Source organism: Alexandromys fortis, unplaced genomic scaffold, assembly GCF_014885135.2.
Source record: "Alexandromys fortis isolate MF-2015 unplaced genomic scaffold, M_Fortis_MF-2015_v1.1 scaffold_24, whole genome shotgun sequence".
Taxonomy (NCBI): Eukaryota; Metazoa; Chordata; class Mammalia; order Rodentia; family Cricetidae; genus Alexandromys; species Alexandromys fortis.
In genome coordinates, this window is record NW_026067906.1 from 14,042,980 (window position 1) to 14,064,877 (window position 21,898).

Below are 21,898 nucleotides of genomic sequence, written 5' to 3' on the forward strand. Positions count from 1 at the left end.
AAAAACTTCCTTAATAAGAGTTTGTGGAGAAAATGAATGTCTGTATGCTCTTTGGAAAATTATGAGCCAAATATTAATAAAATGGTAAGAAAATATGTTTGCATGAATAAGTTCTTTGAATAACTAAGAACAATTAGCAGCTCTAAGAAAGGGCATGTGTTTATAGTCAAAAAATAAATGTATCAAAAGGAAACAATGCAAAATTAAAGAATAGGGAGGAGAGATTATCCTTTATAAGTATTACAATTGTTCATGTTTTTCTCATGCATATATATATATGACACATGTCCACACTTTACATTTTATATTATGGGTAGGCATTTTTCTGTTCCAGTTGCAAGTGGTAGAATTGAGAGAGCAGGCGACAGCAGAGAAAAGGACTTACAGTGTGTCCAGTTCTATAATATAGTTTTCATTTTCAAAACACTTAGCACAAAGGGCAATTTGCCCTAACATCAGTAAAATGCAAAAAAAAAAAAAAAAAAGACAACACATTAGTCCTAGAAAACACAGATGACATTTAACCATTGACTTAGCTACATGATGGATCAGTTGACAGCTGACAGTGATAAAATTATTCCCTCCTTAACTCAGAACAGGACAGCAAGAATCCATTTAAAGGGCAAATGGGAAACTGTTGTAGAAAGTGAGAAATATTAAAAAATTACTAAATATTACAGTGAAAAATTTTTGTCAGAGACCTTTCCTTCAGATAGATTTGCTATTCTTTGATTTGGACTCAGCAAAATATTAAATTTAAATGTGAAATGGTTACTGGGATGATTATCATTTTTTCCCCAAAGCAAGTAATAGTGCCCATAGTTCTATATGATTATCTGTGAGGTCAGCACCTATATCAGAGACAAGCCTCTAGTGACACACAAAACAACATTCTGTAAATAATGTAATTATATTCTGTAAATATAAAACATCATATGTAAATTGCCTTGAAGCTCCTTTTCCCTTCCCATTAGATTGTGGATAATCATGGAAGCCAGAAAGCAGAGAAAATTGAAACCAGTCAAAGTATATATACGTGTGTGTGTGTGTGTGTGTGTGTGTGTGTGTGTGTGTGTGTGTGTATAACGGAATAATGAAGACTCCTATAAATACAAAGAAGTGTCTTTACATCTGTAAGATGTGTGTATTATCTATAAAAATATATGGCTATATCTGTCACTCTCATTAAAATGTGGCATTTAGTAAAATGCTATTTTTAATGATTAAATAATTTTGTTATCCATTTTATATTTAAATTATGCATCATAATATTTTAAGATAAGATACAAGTGCAAGGTCACTGCAAGAGGCACACAAAGAGCAAAGGACTTGCTTATGACCTTTTTGTTTTCAGTTTTTCATTTGAAAATTGGTTCTGTGACTTTGTTGATAACATATGCTAGTTACTTTGAATAAATGTTTCAACCTTTAAGAAAACCTTGAAGACTTTAAGTTTTATTTAATTGTTTTTCTTATAAGAAAGTTACTAGACTTATTTCAAGGCGACACCTCACATATATGAGGAATGAAGACCTAGACAAGGTAAGTTAGCCTTTCCTGGGATAAGTGAGGGTTAGCTTCCAGGCTGCCATCTTGCACACAGGGAAGCTGAGACAAAGATCTAAGGGTACATTTCTCTTGTCTTGCTTTTCTCAAGATGATGAGAGGAGTGTGCCCATCTAGCTTGGAGACCTCATTGAATGCTGCCGCAAGTACAGGATGTGAATTAAATTCAACAGGAAGTACAGGATGCACTCTGACTCACCTGTTCCGGTTGCTGGAAATCCAGTCGGAAATCAGTGTGGACGCCTGCTGGTGACAGTGTTTGTTCCCAAAGCTGCATGCCAGCATGATCACTTCTCTCCGTAGTTCCCTACACATTGTCAGAAGGGGGAAATATTAAAAGAAATGTCAGTCTAAAGAAAGTCAGAGAAATTCATTTTGGGGTAGATGGACAGGTGATTAAATGGTTGCAGACAGACAGATGACAGAAATGAGAGAGAGACGGATAAACAGAGTGCTATCTTAGATATGATGGGTAATCTCCACTGTCAACCTGACTGCATTTAGAATTACCATGGGGATATATCTGTGAATATATCTGCTGCACCAGAGATACTTTGCTGAAGAAGCAAGACCCCTGTGACTACACATGGCACCATCCCATTAGCTGGGTTCTAGTCCTTGTTCAGGGAAAAGGAAGATGACCGTAGGATTTATCTATCTCTCTTTGCTTCTGGATTGTGGACACAATAAGCTCAGCCACCTTTCTCTTCATCCGTCATACATTGTGTCACATGGAATGTATCCTAGTAAACCAAGGATCAAAGTAAACTCTAGTTTTGAAGAGAACTGGTACATGAACTCACAGGGGCTGTTACAATGTTTATAAAACCTGCACAGGTTCAACACATAGGCAATCACAGCACTGAGAAGGCAAAGTGAACACCAAATTTTACCCCAACCATAGAGCTTTTATTATTGCTACCTCAAAAGAAGGAAAAATCAATTATCTACAGTCCAGTGTCAGTGTGTACATACCCCATACTCCAGGATAGCCCCCATGCCCAGGTATAGTGGACTTCACCAAACTTATTCCATGTTTTTTTGTTTGTTTGTTTGTTTCATGGCTTTTTGTTGTGGTTGTTATTTTATATGTGGCTTTTTACTTTCCTTTTTTTTCTTTCTTTTTTAATTTTTTGTCTTATTGGCTTTTGTTTGCCTGTTTTTCATTTTGTTTTATTTCAGCTTTTTATAGACAGAAGAGAAAGAACTTGAAGTTGGGTGGGTAGTGAAGTGGGGGAGAATCAGGGATGAATTGGGGGAGGAGAAAACATGATCAAAATATGTGAAAATAAACGTCATTTTCTTTATCAGGAATTTGGTTAAAGCACTGGGAAACATAAATAAGATGGTAGATAAGTAAAATATAACACAAAATAGGTTTAGATACAGAAATCCTACATTGCTGAGCAAAGAAAATAAATTAGACCGAATGGGAGTTATGCAGACTTAAGTCTTTCCTGGAGATAGTCCTTTAGTCAAGGGCATGGCTTCTGATCCCAAGATCACAACACAGCCAGATCTTAAATTAAAACACAGTCATGAACTGCTTTGTTCTCAAGATCAGGCAGCAAAACCTCTGTTGCTCAGCTGCCGTCCTCCAAGGAAAGGGAAATGCAGAATGCGGAAAGAGAGAAAGGCAGTCCCAGGCTGCTGTGGGCAGAGTGTTACTAGAAGGGCATGTTTGCACAGCTCTGGGGAAAGAGAACAAGAGAATAAAACAGTACTCGTGCTGGTAGGATGCTTGAACGAGAGATCCATTGAAGTTATTTTTAGGCCATCCAAGCTTGATATACGTTGTTGCAACTTGTTTTAAAACATATTCCTACATGGAGAGAGAAAAGAAGATAATATTAGTTTCATCTTCCCAAATTTGGTGACTTGAAAATTAAATCTGGGTAACCCACAATAGTGTTCTTATGAGTTTATTCAGTTTTTTGTTTAAGACATAGAAGACTGTACTCATTCCTTCCAATTGAATAATTTGCAGTGCTAAATATTTCACATGACAAATTTTTATACAGTAAAGGATATCGGGAAGGGTCAGGGTGAGATGCATGCATACAGATATGTAACCATATGCAGCTACACATTAATAAGACCGAATGCACTTTTTAAGGTTCTACTTTCATCTGTGTATAGGTGTGTATGCCTGTGTGATCAGATGTGTACAGGCACCTGGATGGGCCAGAAAAGGGTAAGCTGATCTGCTGTAGCTGGAGTTAAAGTTGATTGTGAGCTGCCAAACACAGGAGCTTGTGATTGAACGGGGGTCCTCTGGAAGGGCAGCAAGCATTTTTACCCTCTGAGCCATTCTCTTCAACTGAAATATCTAATATTTGGGCATTTTGCATCAATAGAGTATAGTCAATGAAAAGGTGTTACACTGGCCCAGCCATTAGGCTACTATCATGGGAGAGAAGATGTGCATAACACTTCCTCACGGTGATATAGTATCACAAATTCAAATGTGTATTCAGCTAACGATGCATTTAAATATCAATACTGCTGGAAGAGAAGCTTCCCCACTTTAACGTAATCTTAGATATTTGTCTAAGGAATAAAAGTACTAAAATTACAACAACGAGGACGTCTCTTAACTTTCACGGTAAGAGGAATCTAACATGATATACTATTCAAAAGTATAAACATACACAAGAATGTATTTTGCCTTTTTAGGAGTTTTATAGTTCAGCATCTCTTTGTTAGGGAGAAAGGGAAATATAAGACTTTCTCTAGCAGACAAACATTATCCCCTAACTCAAATGACACATTTCCTTGCTTGTCTGTTGCTAAGGGCTTATGCAAAACTAACAACAATGGCTAGGCAAGCCATGATTATTCTCATTTTAAAAAAGTAAATTGACAGTCACTTTCAGGAAGCCTTGGGGTAAGGAAAAAGAAGACAACCGTGGTGAACGTCAGACAGCCTAGACGGCTCTAAAAACATCAAACCACCGACGACAATCCATCTTTGAATAACTTCCATTGTGTATGTTAATTTGCAGAGTCATTATGTCATAAGGCACAGAATGATTTCATAAAAACATAGTGCAGGTTCTTAAAATAGCTAAAGAAAATCGTATCGTGCACTCAAGCAACCAAGACAAGAAATTGAGGAATCAAAAGATTCTTAATCCTGGTATTATTCAAAATGATCAATTGAATCCGATTAGGTGCTGTTGGCAGTACAATTTTGGTTTCCTGGGATTTGATCTTAAGAAATCTGGTCAGGTACCATTTTGGAATGAGTGTCATGCCTCCACATCTGCCTGGATTATCTGTTGTTTGCTGCCCCGCATCCCCTTGGACCCAATTATATATGGGCTTTGGCCTCGATGTTGCTCTTATCCTTGTTAATTAAGGAAGTGCATTGGATTCACCATGCCCTTCTGGATAAAAATAATGACTAAGATTCTTACGGAAACTATCTATATTCTGTTAAGTTTTCTGGGATTCCTCTACTCAGGTTAAGTCCTTGGCGAACACAGAGGCTTTTAACTCTCAGGAAGTGAGTTTGAACTTTATGGATTTGCCATGTACGTTCTTCCTTAAATTCTCGAGCACTTAAGCTTAATTGACACTTTTAGGCCAGAATAAAAGGTACCTTGTGTTAAATTTCTTTTTTTTTTCAAATAACTGCCATCAGTATTGCATAGGAAATCAGGACAAAAATAACAGGCTAAACTTGCAGGAGGAAATGAAATAATTCAAACTCGGTTGCAAAGAATGCTTAATGAAAAAAAATAGTTTATCTTCTGAAAACTAGAAAGAAGAAATTATATAATTTTTACATTGAAGACATTGTAGTTCTCCATGCGGTCCAGTAATTTATCCAGAGGATAAAGAGCCCGGCTGGCAGCGTGCCAAGGAAGAAAATCCTTTTCCTCAGACAGGTATCTGATGATCTCCAGGGGAATATTCTGAGGCAAATAGCCTGCCCTGCACAGTCAAAAGAAACTTAATGTTAATTACATGCAGAAGAGCCACACAATGATGCAAAAAATGAAGATTTTATTTATGCAAATAAAAGACAGAAAGCGAGATTCATCACAGTCTGAAGAAAGGACACACTGTGATACGAAAATAAAATTACCCACTTTTAAAAACAGCGCTCATAAGGATGCCAGAGCCACTTAACATATACAGAGACAGAGAGTTAAAATGTTACAAGAATATGAACACATCAGAAAGTGTTTTTGTAAAGGAGAGAATCGTGGAGTTTCAACTGAGCCAATAGGTATTTCTTTGACAGAAACTCCAGGAATAACAAGTAATTCAAAGTAATTGAACACTGTCTTGTGGTTTTTGTAGTTCCGTGTAATGACTTTTAGCTCACATGGTTATCTAAAGGATGACTAAATAAGCATCAATTCATGTTTTAAATGTGTGTGCTATATAACAATATAAACATTTTTTGATTGGATGCATTGTGTATGTGTGTGTCTTAGTGGGGGTTTCTATTGCTGCAATGAACTACCATGACCAAAAAGCAAGGTGGGGAAAAAAGGGTTTATTTGGCTTACACATCAACATTGCTGTTCCTCACTAAAGGAAGCCAGGACAGGAACTGAAATAGGGCAGGAACCCGGAGGCAGGAGCTGATGCATGTTTTGGAGGGGTGTTGCTTACTGGCTTGCTTCCTATGGTTTGCTAGGCCCACTTCTTATAGAACCCAGAACTACCAGCTCAGGAATGGCACCACCCACCCCCACCATGGACTGGGTGCTCCTCCACTGATCACTAAATAAAAAAAAAAAAAAAAATGCCTTACAACTGCATCTCATGGAGGCATTTCCTCAGCTGAGGCTCCTTCCTCTGATGACCCCAGCTTGTGTCAAGTTGACACACAAAAGCAGGGAGTACACTGTGTTTGTACATATCGGAATGTGGCATTTTACTGCAAGTATCTGTGCCACAATGTACATGTGGGGGCCAGGGGTCATCTTTGAGCCTTCATCCCCATCTTCTTTGTTTGCAACCAGGTCTGTCTTGTTCATCTCTGCAAATGCCAGGCCAGGTGGCCCACGAGTTTACAGCAAGCATGTCTCTGCCTCCTTTCCTCTCAGAGGTGCATTATGGGATAATAAACACGTGCTACAGAATCAAGCTTTCTAGTTGAAAAGGGAGAGGCTGGGGATCTGAACTCAGGTCTGTCAGTTTTATTCCAAACTCTTTACTCAATGTGCCATCTTGCCAGTCCAAACATAAAAATGATTTAGTACATGCTGAAATGAAACATTAAGAAGTTGTCTGAGCACATTTTATGTATAATTATAGGGTGTTCAATGGAAAAGGGGAACCAAAAAGATTTGTGTATGTTGACTCTCCCATAGATAACATACAAATGAGAAACTGAAGCAGTGTCTATTATAGTACCTTAGAAGATGATCTTGGCCTAGATGTCTCAACTATATTAGCAGCGCCATTCATTTGAGTAGACTTTTTTTAAAAAAAAAAAAAAACTTAATTATATTATGGTCTGAATACTGATGTCTTTTCAAGTTCTTATGTTGGGAACTAATATTTAATGTGTGGTCTCAAAGGTGGGGGGTGTTTAAGTAAATTATGAGAGTGTAACTCTCGTGGACTACATGGATACAACACTGTATACATACAGACTTTTAATATTAAAATATAATAAAATAAATGTAAGAAAAATCATGTCCTATTCATTCTCTTATTTAAATTTCACAATGTTCTTAAAAATTTTTAATTTTGCTACTTTGTGCGTTTGTGTGTGTGTATGTGTGTGTGTATTTTGTCTCCATGTATGTCTGTGTACCACATATGAGCTTTGTTCTAACAGAGGAAAGAATAGGGAATTGAATCCCCTAGAATTGGAGTTACAGATGGTGTAAGCTGCTATTTGGATGCTGGAGGTTAAACATGGATCCTGTAGAAGAGCAAGCAGTGCTTTTTACCCCTGAGCCATCTTTGTAGCCCCCTCATTGTTCTGGTTTCTTATTTTTTGTTTTGGTATTTGATTGCTTTCTGTTTGTTTGTTATTTTTGTTGTTGTTGTAGTAAAAAAATCTTTTTATTTGTGCATAATAGAAAGTGGTCATGGTGGAAACAAATTTATCATTTTTATTTATACATTTTTACATAATATTTAGTCCTGAATGAGATTTACCAAAATTAGGCTATAGGTAAATATAGGTGAATATTGTCGTGTTGCTGTGTTTATATTGTTGCTAACAAAAACTAATCCTGAATATTACATTTCAATTTTTCTCAAAAGGTAGTAAAACACTGTGTGTCATTCTAAAGATATTGATGTAGCTACAATACATGATCAGTCATACCTAATGTAACTATCCCTAATTTCCAGTTTTTTTCTATTAGTAATGATGGTTTTGAACACATATAAATGACACTGTTCGCATTTATATTTTCTTATATAAATAACATCAATTTACCTGGGATGATATCAATAAGCAACTTTATTATTTAGCTAGGATTCTCTTTCATATAATAGTTAAATTATGCTTTCCTAAGTTTGTTACCATTAAAGAAGAATATTATTTTAATAAAATTGTATGATTTAAATTAAATATTGTCATAGCCAGAACCTGGAAACAACCTATATGCCCATTNCCCCCCCCCCAATCCTTGTGTGTCTTGCACGTCCCACCCCTTACCGTGTTTCCCTCTCCCCATTAAAGCGCACCCACGTGGGAGCCGCGTGTCCGTCTCTTCCTTTGCGTCCGTCTATCCTGTGTTTGTCCACACACCCACACCGCCCCGCCGCCGTTTTTAAAGGAATAATAGTACTACATAGCAGAAAAAAATAAGGACATCTTAAAACTTGCAGGCAAATGAATGGATCTAGAAAACATCATATTAAGTGAGGTAATCCAGACCCAGAAAGACAAATGTCATATGTACTCACTCATAAGTGGTTTTTATATAAAGCAAAGAAAACTAGCCTGTGAATCGTTACATTCACAACCCCAGAGAAACTAGACAATAATGAGGATCCTGAGAGAGACATACATGGATCTATTCTACATGGGAAGTAGAAAAAGACAAACTCTCCTAAGTAAATTAGGAGCATGGGTACCATGGGAAAGGGAAGAAGGGGAGGGGAGAGGAAGGGAAGGGAGTAGAGAAAAATGTGGAGCTCAATAAAATCCATTTTTAAAAGAAATTTCCCCTCTTGTTCTCAGACAGAGGACTATAGGCATCCCCCCAAATAATACAGGATGTTACTATTGTCCTGGTTTTCTTAACTTGAAGGTAAGGTCTTTGGTGAAGACGACGTACATTTCTGGTATAGGATTTATAGGATTCAAGCTGGAGCTGACCAAGGACTTGACCTCACAGTATCAGAATTAGGTACACAAGTTTTCAATAGAGAGGGGTAGCCAATGGGTCTACCCAGCTGTAAATTCTATGAACTAAAATAATGACTGAGCTGTCAAAAAATCCACAACGGTGCAATAGACACACTTTTAGCTTGGAGGGTAACCAATATTTGCCTAATTGGACTGACATCCCACTCAGTAGGAGGTAACTCATGACTGGTACTGCTACACTGAGCCAACCTCCTGCATAGATGACACAGACATGACATGTCTTACGAACAATATGATTCTTATAAAATTATAACAAATAACATTATGGAAATAAACATGCAAGGGAGAAAGGGCTTATATCTGATTCTACTATGAATGCTCCCTGTAAAAATTAGGTAAAGAATTCCCATATTTTTATCTAGAAAATAGTTAAACCAAGAAACATTTTTGGCATGAGAATTTAATTCTAATCTATATATCTACAATTTAAACTTCTAAAAACAATTGTACGTTTGAAAACAACAGTCTTCAAAATGTTCACATATTTCATTCTTCAATTGCTAACATATGCAAATCTAAGAAGCAAGACTCAGATCTAGGTATTTAGAAGACATCTGGCATTCTGCAACAGAGGAAGAAAAGTGAGGCTAGGGTGGTTTAAGTCCCACGTAACACTAAGGCAAGGAAAGCAATCATTACATACAGAAATAGAGTAAACTCTGTTTCAACGCCTGTGGCAGAAACTGCTACCACGTTCCAAAGCCTGGGCTTTCTGTTTCTTCCTTAGACACATCACAAATCTAATTCCCCAAGGTTAGCATAGCCATGTGACTGAGATCTAACAATAGAATATGAATGTGACTGGCTGCCAGTTAATGTGATTTTATATATACAAAATAATCCACCTGGAACCTGGAGAACGGCGTGGCAAATCCACAAGTCTATCCCACCTATTACACCAGTAGAAAGTAACTGCCATTTTATTCAATCCACAAACATGTCTGGATTTATTGTTTTAAACAGTTAACCTTCTCTAATGCAGTTTTCAAAGAGGATATACCAAACAGATTACACTCAAATTACCCTCATTCTGCCTCACTACCAACATATGTGAGTAATTACCTCCTACATAATTCAGTATACTTGCATTTAAGTCTACTAGACCAAAATACGGAGCTACCCTTAATTGGCCAAGGGGATGATCAGCTTCATTGCAAAATGACAGATAGTTAAGAGATAATGTTGGTTACCTAGTTTAGATGTGTTTGGGTAATGGGCCGGTAATGATGCTGGTGATTACTACTACTGATAATAAAATCAATATGGGAAGAGCATGGATTCCAGTGAGTGGAGCATCACATCAGCCTGTGCAAGGGTCCTGATGCTGAAATGCACTTTCCTTATATCACGTATCAGGGCAAAAGTTGCTAGCAATATGGAAGAATCGCACATTTTCAGACTATTTCACAAGCAATTGTGTTCACGAATGTCTTAAGAAAATGTCATAGCTGCTATCTAGCCCCTTGACTACTGTGGTGAGGGTGGACATGAGAAATCCGAGGCAAGGCAATGGGGAACATTAACCACAAAGCTTGTCCACAGGCACCATAGAGCTGCTTCTCCCACCCTCCATGGGCCCCACATCCTTTCCCCCCTTTCCCTCCTCCTTTTCCAATTTTCTAGAGCTTGCAATGAAATATTTCTTTAAGCATACAAGACAGCATTTTTCTAAGAAGGAGATTAAAACCAGACTATATTAACTGATCTTAAAATGCTCTGATCTTAACTAGTTATTTTCATTTAGGATACAGAACCTGATTTTACAAACCGTTCTGAGTCCCTGGGATTGTTACCTCTTGGGTCTTCAATGATGGGGAGCTTTTATAAGAAAAAACAAACCTTATTTTTCATTGTGGATTTTCCTATAAAAATAATTGATTCATTCATGCTTTGAATCTAGGTGTTAGAAGGCAATATCCTCAGAATATTCTGACAACACACACACACGCGCTTATTGCTTAGTTGAAAATCATTTGAAACCAAGAAATAGCCTACTACATATTTAATAACATATGAAAAAGACAAAAGACACTGCTCATGTCCTTTAGGCATAGAATATTAAAGCATGGCTGAAATGCTTAATTGAAAAGATTTACTGGCTTTGATTTGCTATCCTTTATTATTCATTATTAAATGACTTATATATGCTCTTTGTAGGAAGAGCCTATAGCTCAGATAGAATCCCCAATAGCACTCGGAGCATAGAATAAAGGAGAGAAATCATGAGGGAAGTATTTCATTCAGCCAATTGCACAGTTTTTGAGGCGAAAGAATTATAAAATCTGTGCTTTGCTGAGTTACTGTCCTCAGAGATGGAAAAGGAAGTAACATGTGGAGCGTCCCTGAATTCAGAATAAAAGCGGCACAGCAAACAGTTCTGTTCCTCCTCCTAATTTTACTCCTCAAGATAGTTGATCCCAGGTCTCACTTAGGAACCTTCTTTCTGGGCTTCTGTAGCACTTACACCAATGTCTATTACAATAACCATAAATAATTAGAATAGACTATGTCATCGCTTTATCATATTCTTTTCATTTCCTGGGTGCAGGTTTTTAAGAAATGAAAGTGTGCTTTATGTGTCTTTTTAGCCCATATCTTCAATGCAAAAACTGGCACAAAGCAGGCACTCGATAAATTCTCCCTAAATTATGCCAATAATATCATGTCATCCAAAAAAGAGCACATGCAAAGTTATCTCAAACTTATGCATTATCAAAATTTGCTCAAAAGTCAACATTTACAAAGGTTAAATGATGGAGCTAAATGGGGAGATTGTAGTAGAGTACAGTATTATCTCTATCCCTCCTATGACTGACACATATAGACGGCGAGTTCATTAATATCTAGTCCATAGCTTTGAATGCACAAGTCAAAACAGAACAAAATAGCTTCATAGGCAATGAGAGGACACAGCCATTAAGCGAACACCTCCGCCATTGTTGACTTGCAAACTACTCTCCTGAAGACAAGGTTATGTCAGAAATTTAAATGCTTTGCTGAAGCATGGGGAGGCCTTTTCTTCATGGTCAACAACTCAAAAAAGGTGGCCGACAATGTTCCACGGCTTTCTTCTTTAGCAAACATTTAATAATTTAAAACAAATCAATTAGACCTATTTTAGCAACATGCACGCTCTCATTTCCACCATAGCAACCAGAATTATATCTTCACCCAGACTTCTTTATTTCCAAGCATTATTTCATAAGTCATCAGCCATCATCTTAGTACACAGAAGGTTCCATGGATGTCAAATGTTGTTAGAAATAGGGCTAGTGTTTACCATTAAGTGGAAAGGTTAATAGATTTGAACTGTTTGTCCCCACAGAAAGAAAAAACATCTGTTTTATGGAAAAACTAATTTGTAGAAGACTATATTTTAAAAAATTATGCTATTACACATTGATAACCCATTGTTTACCAGCTATGATATTATGGGAAAACTGTCAATTTAAGAATAATGAAGTTACTGTTCAACTTCACTACAGTTTTGCACACTTACCATATAAAATGGCAGTTTACAAGAAAATACCATTGTGCCCGCCTTACCTGGTTGAACACATTAGTTGGAAATCACTGTCAGAGCTCTTAATAAAAGCATTGTCAGGTTCCTCCACTTGACACTACCCCTCAATATTCCATTTTAATTAAGTTTAACTCCTTCTTCCCCCTTCGTTCCACACTTATTAACATTTGCCTTGTTTGATTTAGAATAAAACTGTGACATAGAATATGAGCTGTTATAGAAAACAAGGTAGAGCAGGCTCGCGTTAGGGGCTTCGGTCCAAACTGCCCCAACTTGCGTACGTGTTTGAACTCTTGGTTATCAGTTGGTGGCACTGTTTGAGAGGTCATGCTATTTTTCCATAGTATTTCCAGAATGGGAGTGGTGAGGCACGAATGGTGGGCCTTTTAATGTTCTCTACATGTTTCTGGAGGCAGCCTCTGTTTTCTGTCTCCTGGTCTGAGCCATGTGAATAGGACCAGTTCCTGTCCCATCAATTGAGATGCTGATGCTGTGACCATGACTCCCCTATCATGACGGAGAGACACCTCTGAAACCAGAAGTCAAAGTGAATCCTTCCACTTTAAATCATTTACGATGGGTATTTCTGCCACAGAGACAAGACGAACACTTGTAATCAGACTCTATTTATCTTTGAATGTGTAGGAGATAGGTGAGGATTCATGACAGAGAAAACTTTCTACAGCTCTGGCTTCCATTCTGCCACCTTTCACTTGACAATCATAAACGGGGGAAAGAAGTCAATTTCTTCTCCTTTTGTCTTATTAGCATTGCAAGTTAATACTGTTTAAATGGAAAGACCTTTCAAAGTGAAGGTTCATCAAATAAGAAAACGGGCTGGCGGAAAAAGATGTTTGTGTTCAGCAGAAGTTGAATTGAGAATACAGAAAAGCAGAAAAGACTTCCCTTTCTTAAGTGTCCATTAAACTCACATCATCCTGCTGAAGCCTCTCCCCAGTGTTTTCCTTCAGTTGTTTTATCTGTAAGTATTTTATTATCCTACCAGGAGAACTAGACCCAGGTTTGTAACTAATATGGGAAGAGTTCAGCTTGTTGTTCAGGTGTTTTTCATCTGGCCTTTGTAAGTACCTTCTACTTCACATGAGAGCCAGAATATACCGGAAAGGCCAAAGCAGAGCAGCTGTGGCCTACTGCATGTCTGTTAGTACTGTTCTATAGTGCCAGGGTGAAATCCATCCTTCCTGGACTGTGTCTGCTTCTTCAGTAGCCTTCTGCTATGGCTCAGTGGGCATTGGTATGAAGCAAGATGCCTAGGGCAGACTCTCCAGAACTCCAGGCCCACCAGAGAGCACACTGTCATGCGTGTGTGTCTACACTTACACTACACAGCAGGATCTGGAATGTTTCTCATGTATGATGAAAAGCTCTGTAATTTTCTGAGCTGAGAAATGACATACTCTGACTTATGCTTTGAAAGCCTGACTCCGGCATCTGTGGAGGACAAACTCAAATGTGTCATAAGATCTTTCCAGAAAAGAAAGAAGCCAATTATGATTCCCTAGTTGAATACTTGGAAATTTTATATTTAGCAAGTGAAATGAATAGAGTGAAGACAGAACCAATGACTTTCTGGGATTTGCTAAGCAAAAGTTTGCTTTCAAAGTATGAGAAACAAAGCTTCCTCAATCTTCTCCACACACAGTTTAGTTGTATAAACAGCTCTAAAAATGGAGGGGACACCAAGAAAGCATCCTTTAGTCAACAAGTGGGTATATTTTAAAATAAAATATCCTTTATATCCAAAATACTATATATTTAAATCTGGGTTAATTAGTGAAATTAATAGCAAATTTAAATGTAGAAAATAAATTGATTGAATACAGAAAATTCATCAAGATAGTTTATGATTTCCAGGGAAAATAGAATTCCTACAGAGATATTTTAGCTCTGTGTATTCAGTTGTGAAGTTTTCTAATTGATGTGGGAGTGTCATATATCAATCTGTTGATTTCATTGGTTAAGTAATAAACACACTGCTTGGCCTCATAGGTTAAAGCATTGGGGGGAGGAGTAAACAGAATAGGATGCTGGGCGGAAGAGGAAGTGAGGTCAGACTCTGCTCTGCTCCCGGAGAGACCCAACAGCTGCTCTCTGGAGCAGAGACACCAGGATGGACGGAGGCTAGATTCTTCCCAGTAAGCGCACCTTGGGGTGCTTACACACATCATTAGAAATGGGCTAGTCCAGGTGCAAGAATTAGCCTGTAAGGGTTAGAGTTCATGGGCCAAGCAGTTCTTAAATGAATATAGTTTGTGTGTTGTTATTTCGGGCATAAGCTAGCCAAGTGGCCGGGATGTTGGGGACACAGCCCTGCCGCTCATATTACAACATCTAATGATCTCAGGAGACACTTGGGAATAAAATAATAATAATAATAAAGCAGGATTTATTCCACAAGGAAGGTTTACTTCCACAAGGATATCAAATCTTTTACCTAAATGCCCATACATCAAGGAGTCTGCTAACTTCCTATATGACTGCTTTGAGAGTAATGTGTGAATAAGAGAATAAAAGAAAAGAAAGCAAACATCTGTCAACCCTAATAACTTCAAAATAACCATACATATCTCCTTCATCCTAAAAATTGTCAAAAGTTTTTAATATATGTTTGTGTGTGCATGTCTGTGTATTATATATATATACATATACTATAGTGCACATGAAAATTTACATATTTAAATTCTATATTTTTCCTGACATCATAATTTTTCAGAAGGTCCCAAGATTTGTTCTAATACTATTTATTATATCAATAAAATAAGTTTAATTCACTATTGTAGTGTATTTTGGGTAACTGCATCTTTTAAATCCTGAATAAAAAGGCCATGAATGCTCTGTGTATAATGCTTTGCATGTTTTGAATAGACATATTACCTAAATTTATATTAAAAAGGTAGATGCTAACATATAGCCAATATCAAGTATCCTCTGTAAATCTGTGAGTATAAGTTTAAATCTTTGTCAAATCACAACTTGTTCCAAACAAAGGAAAAAGTAACCCCAGATACATGAACACACACACACGCACACACACACACACACACACACACACACACACCAGACCATCAGTGATGGCCAACGTGGATACACCATTCTTTGTGTATTCATTTACTAACTAGTTCTGTACATGAATTACGTAATTAAAAGCTAAAACATTATACCTAGATCCAATCTATCATTGAAAAAAGTCTCTGAAAGATTTCCTTATGCCCTGGGGTCATATTTTAAATAAATGTAGTGTTAGTGTTTACCAGATATTCTTTTCCTAAGACCATGATATCCTTAACACTACTTTAAGAAGGCTCACATCTTGGAGAGATACCAAGGGTAGTCCATATCACCTAAAACTCTCAGAAGAGATACCAAGGATAGCCCATCTCACCAAAAACTCTCAGAAGAAATAACAAGCATAGCCAATCTTACCTAAAACTCTCAGAAGAGATACCAAAAATAACCAATCTCAGAAGATATACCAAGGATAGCCCATCCTACCTAAAACTCTCAGAAAAATATACCAAGGATAGCCCATTTCACCGAAAACTCTCAGAAGAAAATCTCAAAACCAAGTCCACCAGTAGTACATCTATAGAAGTATCAGTATTGATGCATTTGAACTTTAGCTTACAGAATCATCTGAAAGCCAAGGACAAGAAACTCGGGAATGTTTTGTAAACTGCACAGAGCTGCACCAATGTGGACAGCTTTAAGAACTGAAACCCAGAGCTGGAATTCAGCAGCCACTTGTCTGACATCTGTATTCTGACCTTGATTTGTTCCTTACATCCAGCAACTAAACCCTTGTACAGACCCCGGCACATCCATTTTCCCTGTAGAGACAAAGCACCAAATGATAGTGTAATTGCCAGGGGAAAATTATTACGCTATTCTGAATTATTTCCTTCATAAATCCCAGGCCAGTCAAACAGGATCTGTCAGAAAAACGACAGGGTTGCTGTACAGCCGTAGGAATCCTACACACAAATGTCCCATAAATCCCTGAGCATCACAACCCTCCAAAGTCATTTTGAGTCATGTGTTTAAATCAGGAGCAGGAAGCCAGGCTGGCAATGTGTTGGTCAACACTAAGGGAGCAAAGAAAATGAGTTGTACTTGGTTATCAGCAAGCAAAAGATTCTGAAATGTTTCATCATCTGTCTCATGTACATTGCATACCACATAGGAAGCACTATTTTATGTTTGGTCTTGAACATTTCAGTCTATCACTTGCATGAAAAAAGAAGCAGCTTTTTATTTAATAACAACTAATGGCCTATCATCCTCAATTCTCTTAAACTAGATAGTTGCCATTAGGTATATGAAAGCATATCCAAGAAACGGTTTCAAGCAAGAGAAAAGGATGGAAAAAGGACAAAAGAGGATCCACCTCCTGTGCGTGCCATGCATTTTCTCCTTCTTAATCATAGGAAAATATTCTGTACTTATAGAGAAATGAAATAGCTAATCTAACTCTTTATGACTTAAAGTGATATTTTCCCACCTCTCAGAATATTATGCTCTATTCAAAATTAGAGGTTAAAGCTACCCAGAGCCATTACAGATGAAATGTAGAAAGGAAGAAAATACCATTTGATTACCAGCGAAACAGAAATGGGATTTCCAATTTATAATTCACCATATAGGAAATGATATGTCTAGGAACAAAATGCATGCACCCACTTGAGATAAGCAGATATTGCCGTTATGTGTTGAGTCCTATGTCCTTATAACAGCACCAATGGACAACCCGAAGGAATAAAGGACATAACTAACCACATCAATAGAGCCACAAGTATTGTAGGGTAAATGTTGGCATCAAAATGATGATAACTTATGTAAGTATTGCCACATACATAGAGTTTGAGATGGACTCGAGAAGTTCCAGTTCATAGAATTAAAATACTGTGAAATTATTTGGAATCTGCAGCTGGCTTATGCATAATATTATAATTGATATTCTTATTCTCTACACTCCAAAATATTTTGCTTGAAACTTTACTAAGCAGGGGTTATGTGGAAAGTCAGTGCTCAACTTTCTGTTTCAACAGCAACTCCCAGGGCTAGCAATCCACCATACATTAGTTGTGTAGAAATATTTAATTAATCCTGGACTCTAAGCCTCAAAATAGGAGACCTTAACTTTTCCTTGGTTTTCTTTAATGTCGACACTGTTCACATAAAACTTCAGAAAAAATAATGATAATGATGTCCTAACTGCTTAATGATGATTAATAATTAGAGGACATTAACAGTATAGATTTACTGTGCTCCAACAGTGACACTCATTAATTTTAATAACAGCCCCATAGTTGAGCCGATTTTACCGCCTGAAAGTTTACCCCTCATTACCACTTAAAGAAGTAATTTTCTAAAGTTGAAGCAATCATGAAAATACAAGTCAACAAAAAACTGTGCAGGCATCTTTAGAAAAACTATATATTCATATTATTCCAAAATAGGGTGCCTTTTTGTGAACAAAATAAATGTTCACTTATTTTATAAAAATTGTATTAGCTTAAGAATTGTATCATGTTAAAATTATCACACGTAAGTTCAATAATATTTTAATATGGATATAAAACATATACTTCTCTCCAGTAAAAGATCAATAGTTATATGCCAATTCTAGAACCTGAATAAAGCCATTGTTACTGTTCAGTGTGTAATACTAGTAGAGCAGCCATTTTCAGGAAATAACATTACATACTGGGCAGCAGAAATTTAGAATAAAATATACCCAAATAAGAAAGTATGTTTAATGTTATTTGTTGATGGCTTCATATGTGTAGATGATCTGTTAAATCATACAGCCTTTCCACTCTGTAACTCTCTCTCATCTCCTCCTCCTGGGTTTCCTTCAGTCATTTCACCTTCTAATTTTACGACTTTCAAAAAATGTTTTTTTTTTTTAAATTCCACTGAATTCAATTAGGGTTTCTTTCAGGACCCTGCATGTGGATTATTTACTGAGGCATGGAAAACTCACCAGTGCTACACCACGGAAGAAAATGACTTTCTATCATCTGTAACCACCATGGACATGGGGGTTCCTCAATCCCAGCAATTGGTGTTCTCAGCCTTTTTTACACTGTCAGTGCAAAAACTAACCATGTGTCAAAGTACTGAGGAGAAGAAGAGAAAATCGATTTCTCAACTCTAAACGGTCACTGACATCACCTCTGCCAAGGCATGGGAGTAATGGCGGAGAGGAGACAGAAGGATTGCTAGGGCTGGAGGATGGGAACAGTGTTGTCAAACACCATCTTCTGGACATGCAAAGCCCTTTCTTGAACTCATAGCAGCTGCATTAACTTACGTCAGACCTGTGCAAGCTTGGGCCCTTCGAAACTGCATCATGGAAATGTACCTTTAAGATGGACAGTGTTGACAAAAGAAGCTAAAGAATATGGGTGTACTCCACGTGGCTTTAAATGGGCTTGAAAAACGTATACCTTAATCCCTCATTAAAAGAAAGGTCATTGCAATTACATCCGAGTGTCCTTAGACTGTTTCCTAAGGATTCCTCTTTTCCAAGTTCTTCTGCATGCTCTCTCCAAATTGGTCCTTCATAGGAGCCATATTTCTTTATTTTAACCCCTTGACATGTAAATTGCCTTGATGGGTAAATTTTTAATTTTTTTGCACTGCGTAAAACTCTGGCACAATTGTGACTCCTAACTCCTTTATCACTTGTGGCAGTTTTCTCGAGGCTTTCCTTCCTGGTTGCTTGCTTTACCATTCATATCTGAAACGGGGCGGGGGGGGGGCGGGGGGGGCCGTACGCCAAGGCTAGAGAGCAGTTGTGGCGAGTAGATTGGAGCAGGAGCAGTTTCCATTTCGGGTTGTCATTTCAGACGTGGCTCTGATCACATCAGTGGTTCCATCTGGTTAAGGCCATATTTCTTCTCCGTACTCGCATTTCAGCCGGGCAACGGAGTGGTGTGATTCACAGTTGCACCCTGTGTATGGCAGGTTCTCATCACGGTGATTTCGCATGTAATTGTGTCCTCCGGCTGCCTCAATCTATGGCTGCCAAGCCAATTGCCACATATGTATCTTCCAGCCCACCACTCGTGCCCTCTGCGTCCCACAAAAATAGTGAAGGTTTACAAGTCTTCAGTAACAGGTTTGAATTTGTTTCTTGATGTTCCATGTGGAGAAAGATTCAGCAGTGTTACCCAGCATGCCTCCCGATGTCAATGTTCTAAGTGAGGCAGTCCCGTTGGTGGTGTGGCTTATATATTGTAGGGTACTATACCCCACAGAAGATCTGCAATTGCTTTCATCTCTGCTCTCAGAATGAGCCTGTGCTTTGATTCATAACTGACTGGATTTGCCATTGTGTGATTTTTGTGACTTGGCATCGTATCTATCTTTAGATTGCATTTACACACATACCGAGTTGTTAGTTTTTACTCTCTATTGTCTTCTTTTTTACAGAGCTGGGAGAGTGCCGCTGCTATTCACAGTGATATTGGGGAATTAGAGGAAAATAAATATGTATGCTCCACTTTATTCAAATAAATATCTGTAAAGGAACAAAGCAAAAATAATTGGTCCTGCTAACATGATTTTGAGAGGGCTGTTGGCACTGGCACCCTCCTGCACCACATTGCTCAGAGCACATTCGGTTGTTAGCCGCAGATTATTCTGCTTAGGCTTCAGCACGTCGATGTTTCCTGTCTCTGTGTGTCTTTGAAAATAGGCACCGCTGTTGTCAGCGATGTACTTCTTAGGCTGATATGAATTAAATCTTTTTCAGTCTAGCATATTAAAATTGCTTGTAAGTTTTCCCATACCTTAACTTCGTCTTTCTGTAACTGAAGCACTTCCAGTTTGTCCAAAGGGCTACATATTCAGAATAATAGTCTGGAGTCAGGCACAAAGACACACATCTGTGATCTCATCACACAGGAAGCTGAGACAGGACGTTGCTAATTTAAGACTAGTCTGGGCCACACAGTGAGACCCTGTCTTAAGAAAACCTTTTAAAAGTCATGGGTAATTTTGGACATATTTAGACACACATTTGTATGTGTGTGTGTGTGTGTGTGTGTGTGTGTGTGTGTGTGAAGAAAAACATTGTTAATAATTAAATATACTGCATTAGACAAGATATTTATTTTTGTCTTCCTTTTCTTGCTATGATGCTAGATATGATGAATAACTGTGAGAGTGTTTAAGGTTAGTTAATTTTATTTGGTTAAATACCTATTTAATAACTGTCTGAACTAAATGGTATTTTTAAGAACACTGTATCTTAAGGGGAAAAAGGAGAGATTACAAGGTTTCTTTCCTTTTCCCTCCCCCGTTATGGCATTATATAAGGAAAAATATCCTGGAACATATGTGGCTTTGAAGAAGCCCCACATAAAATTTCTATTTTAGACATTTTAAAAAGTCTCATGTTATTTCTATTTTGGAAGATAAATGTAGACATATAATGTATAACTTTATCTTAACATTTCTTAGGCAAAATACAAGTTGCATTTGACTAACAACGTAATACAAAAATTCCATAAAATTGCTAATAGTTGTTCGCAAGGAAAAAGAAAATGCTACAATATTCTAAGGTTGGCTCCAACACTGAAAGACTCCAAGGACTTGCAGGTAAAGGAGTCTTAAAGGAAGGATGTCTGCATGTCCACATTGCTTGTGAGCTCTTCACAAAGCAGGTCACAGTCTTCAGGGGGACAGAGCTTCGCTTTCCTCTGGCGGGGTTTTCAGAGGGACTGTTCATTTCTTTCTTGCGGTGCAGTCTCATTAGTGGCATAATTCAGAGAGAAAGGTTTTCAAGGAAGATCACATAGAAAGGTGAAGTTGGTTGGGAAAGAGAACTTTTGAAAACGGCCTTTCTATTTTGGTAAGTGACTCTGCAGCTGGAGTCTGTACATTTTCCCTCTATCTAGACCAGCGGGGTCTAGACCCCCGTGTGGGGTCTCAACCCCTTTGGGGGTGGGGTCACATATTATATGACCTGCTTATCAGACATTTGTATTGTGATTTTTAATAGAAGCAAAATCACAGTTATGAAGTAACATGGAAATAATTTTATGGTTGGGGTCGGCACAACCCGAGGAACTGTACTAAGACATCGCAGCATTAGGAAGGTTGAGAACCACTGCTCTACACGTTTAAAATCAGAGCATCTATGTATCTTAGTTTAAATTTCATAACAAATAGATACGCTTCCTGATAATGTAAATTTTACAATTTCTCATGTTGATTTTTTGAGGATTTTATCTTTGCTATGCTTCTCTATTATAGCTACATTATCTTAGGAAATCTTTGAAAATGATTCCCTCAATACTAAGTTCTGCTAAGCTGTTTTTAGCAACTATTAACATGACCCAATACTCGGTGTGAATGGTACCACAACATATACAAGGTATATTATTTTTCCCTACAACCATTTTTTTCAACCATCTTAAAGA

At 37.6% G+C, this 21,898-nt stretch overlaps 1 protein-coding gene across 1 annotated transcript in view; it reads right to left on the reverse strand.

Moving 5' to 3' along the window:
- The window catches only part of Trhde (thyrotropin releasing hormone degrading enzyme), a 357,366-nt gene that overhangs the window by 39,506 nt on the left and 295,962 nt on the right, over positions 1 to 21,898 (reverse strand). The window contains exons 13-15 of the mRNA XM_050135614.1: positions 5,358 to 5,505; positions 3,291 to 3,388; positions 1,766 to 1,873 (exon numbers count right to left, since the gene is read on the reverse strand). Of these exons, the coding sequence (XP_049991571.1) occupies positions 1,766 to 1,873; positions 3,291 to 3,388; positions 5,358 to 5,505 (354 nt within the window). The remainder of the gene's footprint in view (positions 1 to 1,765; positions 1,874 to 3,290; positions 3,389 to 5,357; positions 5,506 to 21,898) is intronic.